The sequence below is a fragment of the Podarcis erhardii genome (genome assembly GCF_964252035.2).
Source record: "Podarcis erhardii genome assembly, chromosome: 4".
Lineage (NCBI taxonomy): Eukaryota > Metazoa > Chordata > Lepidosauria > Squamata > Lacertidae > Podarcis > Podarcis erhardii.
In genome coordinates this window covers 97,094,270-97,110,423 of record NC_138508.1, presented here as the reverse complement: position 1 = coordinate 97,110,423, position 16,154 = coordinate 97,094,270, and the positions used below count along the sequence as shown (strand labels likewise).

At 45.5% G+C, this 16,154-nt stretch overlaps 2 protein-coding genes across 4 annotated transcripts in view; one reads left to right on the top strand and one right to left on the bottom strand.

The window, feature by feature from the left end:
- Positions 1-10,422, top strand: part of SLAIN1 (SLAIN motif family member 1) — a 36,704-nt gene extending 26,282 nt beyond the window's left edge. For all 3 annotated transcript variants that reach the window (XM_081858146.1, XM_081858145.1, XM_081858144.1), the window contains 3 exons: positions 1,963-2,118; positions 5,690-5,996; positions 10,253-10,422. In XM_081858146.1, the coding sequence (XP_081714272.1) occupies positions 1,963-2,118; positions 5,690-5,996; positions 10,253-10,328 (539 nt within the window). In that variant the 3' untranslated portion in view covers positions 10,329-10,422. The remainder of the gene's footprint in view (positions 1-1,962; positions 2,119-5,689; positions 5,997-10,252) is intronic.
- Positions 10,423-11,110: 688 nt separating this feature from the next.
- RAP2A (RAP2A, member of RAS oncogene family) overlaps positions 11,111-16,154 on the bottom strand; it is an 84,185-nt gene continuing 79,141 nt past the window's right edge. The window contains exons 4-5 of the mRNA XM_081858366.1: positions 12,909-13,083; positions 11,111-11,687 (exon numbers count right to left, since the gene is read on the bottom strand). The gene's annotated coding sequence lies outside the window, so the exon portion shown is untranslated. The remainder of the gene's footprint in view (positions 11,688-12,908; positions 13,084-16,154) is intronic.

The window sequence follows — 16,154 nt, the reverse complement described above, 5'->3', positions numbered from 1 at the left end:
TCTCCCTGGACACCCTCCAGATCTACTCTTGAGGTTCCCCCAAACCGCGGGAAAAGATTCTGAGGGTGTGCAGGAGGCTGAATCAGGGAGAAGAGGAGAAGGAAGTTCCATTATGTAAGTGGAAGTCTTGTCACAAAGCAGCATATTGGGTTCAAGCAGCCATGCGTAAACTAGTTACTATTGTTCTCAGTGTGCAGTTTTGCATTCTTGGCAAATAGCTTCTGGCAGGGCTGTAACACAAGCGCACGCAGTTAAATCTAGCTGCAGTATGACAAATAAAGAAGAAAAGAGTTTGGATTTGATATCCCGCTTTATCACTACCCGAAGGAGTCTCAAAGCGGCTGACATTGTCCTTTCCCTTCCTCCCCCACAACAAACACTCTGTGAGGTGAGTGGGGCTGAGAGACTTCAGAGATGTGTGACTGGCCCAAGGTCACCCAGCAGCTGCATGTGGAGGAGCGGGGAAGCGAGCCCAGTTCACCAGATAACGAGTCCACCACTCTTAACCACTACACCACACTGGGCAGGAAGTGGGCATTTCATAGAATCATAGAGTTTGACGGGACCTCAAGGGTCTTATAGTCCAACCCCCTGCAATGCCAGAATCACAAAGGCAGGAGAAGGAGAAGCCCCCTCCCCCCCCACCCCATGTGGCTAGTTTGAATGTCATGTACATACTACGTTGCCTTTGACTTGCGAAACTGAATATGGCCCACCAAGCCAAGTTTGGTGACCTACCCTGTGTGATGGCTCAACAAACCTCATGTTCTGTTGGTTGGCTGGGGCTGGAACAACATGTGTAGCCCATGTCCATGGCTGGTGGCTGCATCTGACTTGGGGAGGTCCTATGTTGTGTTAGGCAGATTTATGGTCTTCAGTTTCCAAAGTTAAGATGGTTCAAGAATGGGTTTGACGGCCACACATTCCCTATCCCTGGGGAAGAGGCTTATATGTGGCTCCAGTAATGTACGCATTGGCTCTATCGGGAGTATAATCAAGAGTCTGAAGGTAGCATGAGCATATTCTAAAGGAAAAGCTATCCTTCATCCAGGGAGGTTTCTTGCCTTCCATGTTAGTGCATAGCATGTCTACTGTTGACAGTACTTTGAACTTTGCCCAATAATTTTTATGGTTTTTCATGTAAATACAAAAACAACATATAACTAGGTATCTTCAACTTTTCAGTGTTGAAATATTTTTGCCTAACTTAATTTCTTGCAGCTCTTAAGACGGCGGATCTACAGATATCAGATACTGGGAACAAAGAGTTGGAGCGGCTGTTGCCTTTAATACCTTACTTAGCCAGCAAGTTAACTTCTGGGAAGTTAACAACAACAATTTATTATTTATACCCCACCCATCTGGCTGGGTTTCCCCAGCCACTCTGGGCAGCTTCCAACAAAATATTAAAATACAGTGGACGCTCGGGTTGTGAACGTGATCCGAGCGGGATGCACGTTCGCAACACACAGTGGCGTGTCTGCGCACACGCGGGTTGTGATTCGGCGCTTCTGTGCATGTGCAAAGCACTATTTAGCACTTCTGCACATGTGCGACTGCCGAAACCCAGAAGTAACCCGTTCCGGTACTTCCGGGTTTCAGTGGGTCCATAACCCAAAAAAACTCAACCAGAAGCGTCTGTATTCCAAGGTATGACTGTACAGTAGTCCAAACATTAAAAGCTTCCATAGACGCTGGCATCATACCAGGCTGTGGAAGACCCGGCATATTAGGTGGTGGTGGTATCATAGCTCCTCCTGGAGGAGGCACAGAGAATGGAATAGGTAGAATTTTGCCTTGCTGAAATGCAGCCATTGTTGCCATTGCTGAGGACAGAATGTCACGTTAAGTTCTCCTTGGGCCCAGTCAAGGAGAGTTTCTTTTTATGTTATGAGACATGGGTGAGAGGCGACTTGACCACAAGCGGTTCCTAATGGTGACGATGATTTGCCTTTGTTGCAGACAAGCTCCGAAGGAGCATGCCAAACTTGGCTCGGATGCCCAGCACCCCAACCCTCAGTACCAATGTTGGCCCTGCCATCACTGTGAGGAACAGCCTAAGCTTTGATTCTAATCTGCATGGAGCTGGTAACGGGATATCAAGAATACAGTCCTGCAGTAAGTGTGAAATTTTTATATTTCATTGTGGTTTGGGAAGCTGTCAGGGTACAGCACTTTACAGTGGTACCTCAGGTTACAGACACTTCAGGTTACAGACTCCACTAACCCAGAAATAGTACCTTCAGGATAAGAAAAGAAATTGCGTGGCGGCGGCGCGGCGGCAGCAGGAGGCCCCATTAGCTAATGTGGTACCTCAGGTTAAGAACAGTTTTAGATTAAGAACAGACCTCCAGAACAAATTAAGTACTTAACCCGAGGTACCACTGTATTTTAAATCACCAGTATTCTGGGATGAATCATGGGCAGTGGTCCTTTAATACCAGACATGTCTGGGTTTTCTTAGCATGCGTTTGTGTATAGCTTAGAAAAGCTGTAGCCATTTTAATGGGGTTTTTCCCCTTCCTAAAGGGTCAGAATTGTTTGTGTGCTTAAAAAAACCAGTTTACACATTCAGCAGGAACAAGTTAGGTAAAGGTAAAGGTACCCCTGCCCGTACGGGCCAGTCTTGCCAGACTCTGGGGTTGGTGCGCCCATCTCACTCAAGAGGCCGGGGGCCAGCGCTGTCCGGAGGCACTTCTGGGTCACGTGGCGAGCGTGACAAAGCTGCATCTGGCGAGCCAGCACAGCACACGGAACGCCGTTTACCTTCCCGCTAGTAAGCGGTCCCTATTTATCTACTTGCACCCAGGGGTGCTTTCGAACTGCTAGGTTGGCAGGCGCTGGGACCGAACGACGGGAGCGCACCCCGCCGCAGGGATTCGAACCGCCGACCTTTCGATCGGCAAGCCCTAGGCACTGAGGCTTTTACCCACAGCGCCACCTGCATCCCAGGAACAAGTTACTAAGCTTTATATAGGATTGGGGGTGGCGAGGTTCAAGTGTGGTTCTGTTTAACATACAAGGAATGTATATATTAGTCCAAACCAATTAGTCTGTTAAAATGTTCTGGCACAAAATTCTTCTTTGTGGTACTGAAAGAGAAAAAAATCAATATACCGTATTTTTTGCACCATAACACTCACTTTTTTCCTCCTAGAAAGTAAGGGGAAATGTCTGTGCGTGTTATGGAGGAAATGCCTACGGGTGGCATGCCTACGGATTTTCCTCCTCTAAAAACTACGTGCGTGTTATGGTCGGGTGCGTGTTATAGAGCGAAAAATACGGTATATAGAGGACAAATGTGGTTTGGTGCTTTTTTGCCCCTTTCTTGGTTTTTTAAAGGTAACTGAACGCTGTGTAGTTTAGGGTTTCACTTTTTTGTCACTCTTCCTCTGCCTTTTGGAAGGTGACTTTCAAACAGCTTCCCCTCAGCCAAACAACCAAACAAGGTAGTTCAAGGTCTTGAGGCTGCCGTATGATTTTTCCGTCAACTTGGTGCAATAAAACAGCAGCTGATGCCACCAGAGAGCAGAATTGCATAATGTCTTGGGTGCTTTAGCGCTGATTCCTAGTGACAATTCGTACCAAGCCAAATTTAGATTGTGCTGCTAAATCTGTACTGTCACTTTTTAGCTGTGAAACATGAAGCTGAGGGGATGTGGTTTTTTGAAGTAACAGATACTGAGTAGCAGTGTTCTACCTTGACAATATTTTTGAAGGGTGTCAGATATTTACATCAGTCTGGCTTAAAATTCTAGCTGAGTAAGAATTTGACTTGCTGGAACTGGCCAGAAGGAATTCAGAATTCGTTAGAGAACCAGTGTTAGGATTAAGGTAGATGCACAGAACTGATGTGGGCCAGTTTTCAACAGTTGCTTCCCCTGGGAATTGCAGCAAAGGGAGTGCAGTCCCTTACGGTGCCTTAAAAGTCTAACACAATATTTTGCGGCATAATTTTCCATGGACTTGAGTTCACTTTGAGAGATGCATGAAGTGAGTTGTAGTTCTGCAAGATACACAAAGGACCTGAAGCACTTTCGCCAAGCTACAGTTCCCAGGGTTTTCTAGGGGATAGGCACCCATGGCTCCTACTGAAGTAGAAAGAAATGGAAAATTCCCCTTGTAGCAATTTCTAAGAGTCCCTCTAGGTGGAAACAGTTGCAATAGTCCAGAAAAGAAGTAATTTTCCTTTTTTTAAAAAAAACTCCAACCGAGAAAATAAAACAGTTCCAATTTTTGTTACCTTCCAGTTGCTTTCTCTCCCTTTAGCAGACAAAGTATTAAAGCTGATCACAATGTATCTCTCTTGCTGTCAAAAATCCTTCTAATGACAGCTAACACGCAGTTTAAAAAGCAACAGTCTTTTTCACTGGCAGACCGTTCCCAGGTTTGAGCGGTGGATTTTAAGCTCTTTCCCTCTCTCTTGCAGGTTTATACAGTCCAAAAACAGCCCCCTTCCTTCCCTGCTTCCCAGGTAGGGGGTTCAGAAATTTAATGAGTTAGAAAACAGTGTCTTTTCAAGCGAAATTCCAACGCTTTAGCTTAAAGTCTCTTTGCTTTGATCTATCTACAAAGCGGAAGGCGGACTTCCTGTTTAGACCTCCCCGCTTCGGTATCCAATTGAGTCTTTTTCCCCCTTCTTTTTTCAATAAATCCAATTTCCCCTACTCAAGGGTAGTTACTTTTTATAATCCAATTGTTCCAGGAAAAAGTCAGCGCTCTCCAGCAACGGCAATGCGGCTTCGCTCCGTGAAAGAAGCAATTGACTCACAGCACCGCGACACTCACCCCGCTCCGCTCCGAAACCCGTAAATGGGTTTCCTTGCGAGTTGGGCGCAAAAGGTGCCCGCCGAGTCCCACATTCACAGGCTTCACCGCCTGTGATTCTTGTAGGGTCCCCGCTTCGCCGTAGCAGTACAGACCCGGTTTCCACGGAGCCGGTCCCCTCCAGATCAAAGGGAATCCGCCAAGCATCCTGTTTTTCAGTTCTCATTGTGTACGTGACTCAACTTCTACGCATGCGTCAAACTAAGGTGAAGAAATGCCTCTGTACAGTGGTACCTCGGGTTAAGTACTTAATTCGTTCCGGAGGTCCGTTCTTAACCTGAAACTGTTCTTAACCTGAGGTACCACTGTAGCTAATGGGGCCTCCCGCTGCTGCTGCGCCGCCGGAGCACAATTTCTGTTCTCATCCTGAAGCAAAGTTCCTAACCCGAGGTAATATTTTTGGGTTCGTGGAGTCTGTAACCTGAAGCGTATGTAACCCGAGGTACCACTGTACTTTTATTGGAGCACGTTGAAGTCTGCGTGACATAAGTGTTATATAAAATAAAACGAAATGACAAAGAAAACTTGGCATATAACAATATAACCTAGTAATTGGCTATCTGCAATCTCTCGGCCTATCCTGCTCCACTGGAGGTTTGTGAGGGCGAAATGCTGCTCTGAGCAAAACACAGCAAGGAAATATTAACAACGTACATGGAACAAAGCCTTGTCTCTTTCTAGGTTACTGCAGCCTGAAGCCATCTTTTGGGCTGGCTTTATTGTCTTACGTACTTGACCTATAAATGCATTTGACAAGTCTAGGGTTGCCTTCAGGAGTGTGTGGATCTCTCTGGCACACAGACCTGTAAACCCTTGGGTTTTTTGTGGGGTTTATTTATTTATTTGCACTCCCTTTCTCTAGTTCCTTCTCCAGGGCAACTTCAACACAGAGTTCACAGTGTGGGACACTTTCCAATATCGGTTCGGCAGCCTCTCAAAGCCACAGCCTATGTCAGCCCAACCGTTCAAGGGAGCAGCAGCAGCAGCAGCAGCGGCGGTGGTGGTGTTCCGTTGTCCGGCAACTTACAGCTACACTCCAACACAGGCATCCCAATGCCAAACAAGACTGCAAACGCCAGCATTGCAGCTCGCAGTGGCCTCCCAAGGCCTTCCCTGGCTATAGGGGGGAGCAGCATACCCAGGAGCAAAATTGCACAGCCAATCCGAAGGTAGGAGTTGACTTGCTAAAGGGAAAAATTGGAGTGTATTTATGCAGCAACTGGACAGCTAGTTGAGCGATCAGCGCTCTCCAAAGAGCTGTAAGGCTGTCAGGAGGGGGCTGGACATCTCTTGAGTGAGAATTTGCAGCCCTGGAATAGCTCGGATTCTCTGGGAGAGTCATGAGAGCTAAACTGGTATCAAATGGATATAGGCTGAACAGTGCAGATTTGAATATAATCAGTGGCATAGCGTGGGGGGTGCAGGGGGGGCCGGCCGCACCGGGCGCAACATCTGGGGTTAGGGCAAATCCATGGGTTAGGGGGCGCAAATCCACGGGTTAGGGGGGGGCAAATTACTTGCCTTGCCCCGGGTGCTGACAACCCACGCTACGCCACTGAATATAATGCCTTAGCTTAACAAGTCTGTTGTAGATCAATACTTTTTCTTGAAGTTATAGCCAACTCTGCTACAGAGGACGGAGGGTGATTAAAGAAAAGCAAGTTGCAACTTACTTCTGAGTAAACATGCATAGGGTTGCCTTTAAAGGTAAAGGGACCCCTGACTGTTAGGTCCAGTTGTGACCGACTCTAGGGTTGCAGCGCTCATCTCGCTTTATTGGCCAATACAGCTTCCGGGTCATGTGGCCAGCATGACTAAGCCGTTTCTGGCGAACCAGAGCAGAGCACGGAAACGCCATTTACCTTCCTGCCGGAGTGGTACCTATTTATCTACTTGCACTTTAACGTGCTTTCAAACTGCTAGGTTGGCAGGAGCAGGGACCAAGCAATGGGAGCTCACCCCGTCACAGGGATTCGAACCGCCGACCTTCCGATCGGCAAGTCCTAGGCTCTGTGGTTTAACCCATAGCGCCACCCGCGTCCCTTTTAGGGCTGCCTTTATGGACTACCTAAAAAGGATGCACTTGGCCACCACCTGAGCCCATAATAGAAGCCTCACATGACCACTTTTTCTAGGGCTGAGTATAGACTTCAGTTTAGAGGATTCACGCCCCACAAATTGAGCTGTTGTTGGAAACCTCAGCAAGGAGAATGCTCTTGTGCTCAGGTGCCACCTGTGCCTTTCCCCACAGGTATTTGGTTGGCCCATGTGAGAACAGGATGTTGGAGTCTTTAAATAAGCACCTGCCGCGGGCAAAAAAGGAGTGAGAAATTGCCTTTAATAATATGCAAGAAGTCCCTTTCATGCAACACTTTCTATATCCTTCAGAAATAAATTACGCTGTGCCATGTGTAATTTATGAGGGAAATAGACTTTCTCTCTCTTTTTTTGCTGCCTGACTGCAGCTGAACCAACTGGAGATAAGATTTTGAGAGTTGCCCAAACAAAGCTGCAGTTGACTTGGAGAGTCAAGCCTACTCTTCTTCTGCTCTTCTGTTCTCCTGCGGGGTTGATCAGCAGACTTTCCCAAGAAGAATAAGAAAAGTGCTTTCCAACTCCCTCCTTTTAAGAATATTTTAAAGCAAAAGGAAGCCAGCGATCGTATAAACTTAGCCTGCGACCCACTAAACAGAATGCTGCCTGCTAAAAGGTAAAGGGACCCCTGACAATTAGGTCCGGTCGTGACCGACTCTGGGGTTGCAGCGCTCATCTCGCTTTATTGGCCAAGGGAGCCAGCGTACAGCTTCTGGGTCATGTGGCCAGCATGACTAAGCCGCTTCTGGCGAACCAGAGCAGCGCATGGAAATGCCATTTACCTTCCCGCCGGAGTGGTACCTATTTATCTACTTGCACTTTGATGTGCTTTCGAACTGCTAGGTTGGCAGGAGCAGGGACCGAGCAACAGCAGCTCAATGCTGCCTGCTAGCGAGCAGCAAATAGAGGAGATCACTCAACCCCTAGCAGAGCCCGTAGCATTGGAGAGGAGGCATAGTTCATCAGTAGGACATGTGCTTAGCATGCAGAAGGCCCAGGGCCAATTTCAGGCATCTCCAACTGAAAGTAGCATGTGATGGGAAAGACCCTGATGAGACAGACGATGCTTGGGTAGGTAGACTAATGGTCTGACTCGGTAGAAGGGGGCATCACCCTGTGTTCCTGTGGCTGATGAGCTGTGCCTGGTTTTGTAGGTCACAAGTTGTGCAGACCAGCTATGTTTTGTTTTTTTCTAACGGAGCAGCTGGAACACTGTCAGCTACTGCAGTGCGATATTTCCTTGGGGAGAACCCTGATTAAGTTATCCCGTTTCGTTAAGCCAAGAGCCATTTAACAATTCGACATCCACTTTAATTGTGTTGATAGTTTGATAATGAAGTGTTACTAAATGTTAGATATCTGTAATTAAAGGTAGCAACCCAAGGGCTAAGTTCTGGCGCACCGCTGGGCAGCTTAAAAATACCTTTGGCTTCAGTAGGATTTGAGCAACTTAACTGTGTGCATGGATTGCTGCTAAGGTGGTTCAGCACTGGGTCAGGGAGAACTTACCTGCATCGTTCTTGAAATAGTAGCATGTGGGAGATGCAGGGAAGCCGTCTATAATTGGCAGTAAAGTATATTAACCTGTACCTCTTACCTTGGACAGTCTATCCAAAAACACTGTCTGGAAATCTGCAAAATCATTGGCACACAGTTGCTGAATCTACCACAGAGCTACCATGTCTCCCAAAATTACTGAAAAAAGGGCGGGGCGGGGAAGGTGGATTCGAAGCTCACTCATATTTTGGAAGGAACTCTGCATGTTTACAGCTGTTGAGAAAATGGTCTCTCTTAGCAGTACCTCACAAATTATGGCTGCGCACATGCCATACATTTAAAGCACATGACTGCCCCTAAAGAATTGTAGAAGCTATAGTTTAAGGGTGCTGGGAAACAACATTTCCTAGGATTCTTTGAGAGAAGCCGTGTGCTTCAAATGCGTGGTATGTACATGGAGCATGTTTTTAGCATGTACCACATGGTAAAATGGTTACGTGAGGAAGACTTAATACATAATCTGGAAGACGTGTACCTTCATCATGGATCTTGTGATTCAGCCAACCTCCCAGCTCTGTTAATACTTTAAAAAAAAATGAACTGTAGACCAAACTGAGTGTTTTTAGTGCCTCTGCATTGCCATTTGTTAACCTTTTGAATCACTAATTTTGCACCACATATTTCATCACTTGTGATGCATAGTTGACATGTATGGTCAGGATTTTCTGGGCCCACTGCACTGTATGTGGATGAAGCCCACTGACACAGCTTTGCATAAAATTTACATGTGTCTTGTTGTATTTGAAAAACCTACTTGTCCCATCTTTGAGGGACTATCAGAAGCCTCTTATCTGAGAGTGATGGTTCATTTTTAAAAATGAAAAGAAGGCTAAAGCCTCTTTCCAAACTCTGTAGGGATGACAGACAGATACTGTGTGTTGCCTTCTCTTAAGCTATAATTTAATACCTCTGTTCCTCTGAAGTGGCCCCTGAAATCTACCACTAGCAGCCTAGGCATTTTTTCATGTCGGGGTGGGGTGGGGGAGCGATGAGGAGAAATGAGTTTCAACAAGGTGTAGACTAGTGGTCCTTCCTCAGTTGGCAGTTGGCAGTTTAGTCCAGGCGTCAGCAACCTTTTTAAGCTGTGAAAAAGTCCACCATCCCTCAGACCATGTGGTGGGCCAGACTATTTGGAAAAAAATAATGAACCCATTCCTATGCCCCACAAATAACCCAGAGATGCATTTTAAATAAAAGGACAATTTCTACTCGTGTAAAAACACGCTGATTCCCGGACCATCTGTGGGCTGGATTGAGAAGGCGATTGGGCCGCATCCGGCCCACGGGCCTTAGATTGCCTACCCCTGGTTTAGTCCATGGGGAAAATAGAAGAGAAATTCTGAATTCTTTATTAGTGTTTCTTGAATCTGTCATTTTAGATATTAGGAGTCATAACATCTCCCGGGGGCTTCCTATCTTGATTCTTGATATCCTTCCCTATACAACGTAGATAACTGGGGCTGCCTACATACTGCACCTTTAAAGTACATTCTTTCCCTCGAAGAATTCTGGGCACTGTAGTTTACTGCTTTCAGAGTTAAAATTGCCAGCAATCCTACAGTGCCCAAACTTCTTTGAGTGGGGAAAATGTGCTTTGAAGCTATAGCCTCAGCTGCTTTCCTCACAATCACGCAGTCAAAAGGCTCTCTTGACCCCATCTTTTGCATTGTGAAAGGCAACAGATGCATCGACAAAGTAGTTTCTTCTCTGTAATGTGTGTTGTCACTCTTTTCCCCAGTGCTTACCCTGAACTATGGTTTGTTTCTTGAAACAGTTTTCTCCAGCCGCCAAAACCTCTTTCTTCGCTTAGTACTCTACGGGACGGCAACTGGAGGGATGGCTGCTATTGACAATGGGTCGAGCCGAAATTCAGATTCTCCTACCCAGCTGGCTGGGTAAATATAACTGTGAGAGGCTGGATGAATAACACAGGGCTGTTTCTTACTCTTCTGTCATTGTCGTTGGTCACTAAACATATTACACTTAGTTGTTTGCTCAGAAAAACAAACAAACAGCAGTGTTGTCAAATTAACGTTGCAGCATTATGGTTTAGGTTTTTAAAAACACATGCATAAAGTATCCCACTGGGGGGAGCCAAAATGTGACTTCTGGGTGCTTTGCCATAACAGTGTTCAGATCTCTTTGATTTGTGTACTACTTTTTGTTGCTTTAACAAGTTCCCTTGCAAATTGACAAAATAGATCCATATCCTTACCTGCTTCTTCTTTTGTAGCCTTTCCAAGGGAGTGTATTTTTGCACCCCACCCCCCACATTTTGCTTGAATCATAGGGTATCAAAGCCTTTTGTGTGTGCCATAAATCTACACCCCCCACACTTTTTAATAGTAAGGTACTGTTATGTTCAAGATGTTTCTAACCATGCCAATCTCCCCAAATCCAGCTACAGCTATCCACGCACAGATGCAGACATCCATACACATATTTCTAACTGCATGGGGGAATATGGATGGTTTTCAGCTGCTTAAGAAGTCACATCCAGTTCCAGTCAGATTCTTGGTGATACTCAGTTCACCTGTTCTTGGGTCTGTGTGTATGTTAGAGAGATGGGGCGAGGTGTCTGGATTTAGACCTTTCCCCACTCTTGGGACTTGAAAAAGAGTATTTCCCTCCCCCCTTACATCACATGCCAGGTCTATTCTTGAGTACATATATTGTTGGATTGGGGCCATGATGGACAAGATGACAGCTGTGTTGTATGTTTATATTTGCTCGAAACTGCCATGACTTCCTGGTCAACACGAACCTGTCTCTCATTTCCTTGTTCCAATGTTAATTTATTATCACGGGGGTGTTGTATTTATAAAGAGGGCGTAAATTGCATTGCACTTGAAAGATGCGATGGTCTCTTAAATGGTTGGGTTTCGATACTTTGTAATAAAGAATAAAATTGCAATGTTTTATTAACACTTGTGTTTGGTGAAAACAAACAGGTTTTCATGGAAGTAAAACTTTTTTGATAGACCTTTTGCAAGAAAAAAAATTGCACTAATCAATGCTTTCTTACTATGGGGATATGATTTTAATACTTGATTACAACTTGTATTCTGCTGATCTGGAATGTTTCAGAAATAAAGAAATCTATTTCAGCAATCTCATGCCATTCTTGGATGTGCAATAGAAATAGTGAGTCTGCCTCTTATTTCCTTAGTAGAATGGAGAGTTCCTGTGGTAGAGTGAGCAAATTATGACTGGAAAAAATTGACAGTGTAAGTTACAGGCACTTGGTACTCCAGCTGCTCAATCCAGCCTTTTAGGTGTTCCATTTGTCCTCCATAACCACATATATCTCTCAGGTGGCACAACTGATCCATGCATCTGGCTGTTAACCAGAAGGTTGGTGGTTGAAGCCCACCCAGCGATGGCCGGGGGGCAGGATTCCGGACTATATACTAAGAGCAAACTCAGTCCCCAGGTGCTGGTCTTGATATAGCCAAAATATCAGCATGCTTCAGGGAGCCCCACAATTTGCAGATCTACACAAAATCTTTCGGGGGCAGAATAAAACCTAAGTGGAGAGTGTTGGACTTTTGTGCCAACACAAAGTGTGCACAGTGGCGTAAAAATAAAAGGCTGTCCGCAATATCTTTGCTTAGATTTATTTCAAAAACATAATGCAAACGCTGCAAGCTATCACTCCTCCTCACCAGCAGCATACAAAAATATTAATCAACTTAAATACAATTTTCAAATAATCAATTATCCTATCACATCCCTTCCTGCACCCGGCACAGAAAATAATTAGTCAAATAGGCAAGAGACCACAGGTGTGAAGCTAAGTACCGTATTTTTCGCTCTATAAAACGCACCAGACCATAAGACACACCTAGTTTTTGGAGGAGGAAAAAAAATATTCTGAATCTCAGAAGCCAGAACAACAAGAGGGATCCCTGTGCAGTGAAAGCAGTGATCCCTCTTGCTGTTCTGGCTTCTGGGATAGCTGCGCAGCCTGCATTCGCTCCATAACACACACACACATTTCCCCTTACTTTTTAGGAGGGGAAAGGTGAGTCTTATAGAGCAAAAAATACAGTAGGTCAAACTGCAAACATACACCTGTGAGCTTCAGTTAATCAACCCTGTTCCTGCTTAGCATCATTGACCACTTTAAGATAAAGAAAAACCAACGGAGAGAAGGGTGGCCAAAATTACTGAGCTCTAAGCATTCTTGGTGGCCAAAGAATTAGGAACATACATTGTGGGGTGGAGAATAATGGAATGTTCTGACAGTCAACATGGCTAGCTGGAACACTGAAACGTGGGGTTACGGGTCCCACTCCTAGCTCCTTTATTACGTACCTCAGACATTTTCCTGCGCCGCACACCCTTTGCTCCCCCTCATAGCTCTACCTGAAAGCACCTGGTGGTCTGAGGCCAGGTGTATTTGGAAAAGGGTGGGTGGGAAACTTTACCTTGCAGGGCTGTCCTCCAGAGTCGCAGAAGTGGACTGAAAAAGGTCACTTGTTGAACCCTGTCACCGGAGCCTCCATTAGCGCACCATGTATCAGTGCCACAGGTCGCTGGTATGACACTCAGCATGTTGCACTATAAGGTGTTCTGGCTTTTTGCCTTGCAGCGTACAAATACCTAAATAAGCAAAAGTGAAAAGACATGGAGCACAACATTCCTCAGTTTACCATCCCGGCCTAATTTCTTATCAGCCTAGAGTTGTTTAGTTCAATTTGTGCGTGTCTCTGTGGTTGGAAAGGAACATTTTAAAAAGGAGGTAACTGCTACAGTTTCTTGTTTCTGTTCATAGTGGGAGATTGTGGGTTACAGAGCCCTAACCTGAATCATAGAATCATAGAATTATAGAGTTGGAAGAGACCACAAGGGCCATCGAGTCCAACCCCCTGCCAAGCAGGAAACACCATCAGAGCACTCCTGACATATGGTTGTCAAGCCTCTGCTTAAAGACCTCCAAAGAAGGAGACTCCACCACACTCCTTGGCAGCAAATTCCACTGTCGAACAGCTCTTACAGTCAGGAAGTTCTTCCTAATGTTTAGGTGGAATCTTTTTTCTTGTAGTTTGGAACCATTGCTCCGTGTCCGCTTCTCTGGAGCAGCAGAAAACAACCTTTCTCCCTCCTCTATGTGACATCCTTTTATATATTTGAACATGGCTATCATATCACCCCTTAACCTCCTCTTCTCCAGGCTAAACATGCCCAGCTCCCTTAGCCGTTCCTCATAAGGCATCGTTTCCAGGCCTTTGACCATTTTGGTTGCCCTCCTCTGGACACGTTCCAGTTTGTCAGTGTCCTTCTTGAATTGTGGTGCCCAGAACTGGACACAGTACTCCAGGTGAGGTCTGACCAGAGCAGAATATAGTGGCACTATTACTTCCCTTGATCTAGATGCTATACTCCTATTGATGCAGCCCAGAATTGCATTGGCTTTTTTAGCTGCCGCGTCACACTGTTGGCTCATGTCAAGTTTGTGGTCAACCAAGACTCCTAGATCCTTTTCACATGTACTGCTCTCAAGCCAGGTGTCACCCATCTTGTATTTGTGCCTCTCATTTTTTTTGCCCAAGTGCAATACTTTACATTTCTCCCTGGGTCTGGAATCCCCTAAGGGGAAATCAATGAGGTGGAGAAATTGTTGATGGCACTTTGTGCCTTCCTCAGTTCAATTGGCCCTCTTAAAACCAGGGAGTAAAACAGTAACTAATTAAATGTCCATGTTCTTTTTGGGTCCTGTAGAAACTCCACTTTACAATAACCATACACACTGTGTGAGGGTCACTTTACAGAAACTCATCTTCCCTTTCCACCCACCTCAAGACAATCTTGTGTGCTACATCAGATATGAAAGTCATATTAGTATGGTTTTGGTCACTTTCCCCTTCAAAATGAGCAGGGCCCTGACCGTTTCACATTTATTTTGCAGAATTATAAATTGGTTCACAACTAAACGTTATTGGAGCATTGTACAATGAAATATTAAATATAAAATTGTTTTGTTTTTAGAATTATGCAGTTAATTCCATGGACTGGCTGGGTCACACAAAAATTGTCTTCAGTAGCTGCTTGCCTGAATTCAAGTGCTAACTCCAGAAGGCTGGAGTTGCAACACTAAAAGCCCAGTTTATGCTGTATGCTACGCGCACCTTGGAGGTATGCAACAGCGCCTCATCAGAGGACCACAGTTGCTGGCTGCGAAGGGGGGGGGGATCTGCTTCTATGCATAACAAAGACATACTGGCAAAAGTGTGAAGAGTGTGTTCATGGCATATCATTTTATCAACTACAGAAGTATAAGGTGGTAGGAATTGTCTAATCTCTTAACAGCAAGGGGGCCTGCTGTTCAACTCATTCAACCCTCCTCGTTCAGTTCAGGAGCAATATGGATCTCTAAATCAGATCAGAGCATTCACATGCAAATTGAATAAGAAATGCACTTCAGTCAAATCTACATCTCCCTCAAGCAGCAATTTCTGCCAAGATGCAAGAAGACATTAACCCTTGCCCAGATTGTCCAGAGCTTTGGGCTGGGTTGTCATCAATATGCTTTATCTGTTGATGGACAGCCGCCCTGACTCGGCCCCAAACACACTGACCAGATGCTTGGAAGCTATGGCCAGATGGCTGTGCGGGAGCTTGTTGAAATTAAATCCTTTGAAGACAGAGGTCCTCTGGCTAGGTCGGGAAGACATGGGGTTGGAGGACCAATTCCCATCTCTTGCAGGGACTCAGTTAGTGCCAGCGCCTTCTGTCAAGAGTTTGGGTGTAACGTTCGATGCCTCCCTTTCCATGGAGGCGCAGGTTGCAGCCACAGCAAAGATGGCATTTTTCCATCTCCGCCGTATTAAGCAGTTGGTCCATTACCTTTCTCGCCCTGATCTGGCCACAGTGATCCATGCGACGGTCACCTCCAGGCTTGATTATTGTAACTCACTCTACGCAGGGCTGCCCTTGAAGCTGACCCAGAAACTCCAGCAGGTGCAGATGCTGTGGTGAGGCTTCTTACGGGGTCCTGGCCGCAAGATCACATTCATCCAGCGATTTACCAGCTGCACTGGCTCCCGGTGGAGTACAGGGTCAGGTTTAAGGTGCTGGTTTTGACCTTTAAAGCCCTATGCGGCCTAGGACCCTCGTACCTACGGGACCGCCTCTCCTGGTATGCCCCGCGGAGGACCTTAAGTTCCATAAATAACAACACTTTGGAGGTCCCAAGCCTCAAGGAGGTTAGATTGGTCTCAACTAGGGCCAGGGCCTTTTCAGTACTGGCCCTGACTTGGTGGAACGCTCTGTCACAAGAGACTAGGGCCCTGTGGGACTCGACATCTTTCCGCAGGGTCTGCAAGACAGAACTGTTCCGCCTGGCCTTTGGTTTGGACTCAGTCTGACCCTTATGTTTCCCTCCCCTTAAGGTTTTGATCTATGGGCTATTTTTAAAATGAGGCTGCATTTTAAATTGCATTTTAACCTGAATTTTAAATTGGTTTTTTTCCTATTATGCTTTTACTGTAATTTTATTGGTGTTAGCCACCCTGAGCCCAGCTCTGGCTGGGGAGGGCAGGATATAAATAAATTTATTATTATTATTATTATTATTATTATTATTATTATTAGAATATTAATTTAAAATCCATAGAAGTAAAGCATATACTTGTGCAAATCTCAATTACTGCATCTTATTTTCTGTACATTGC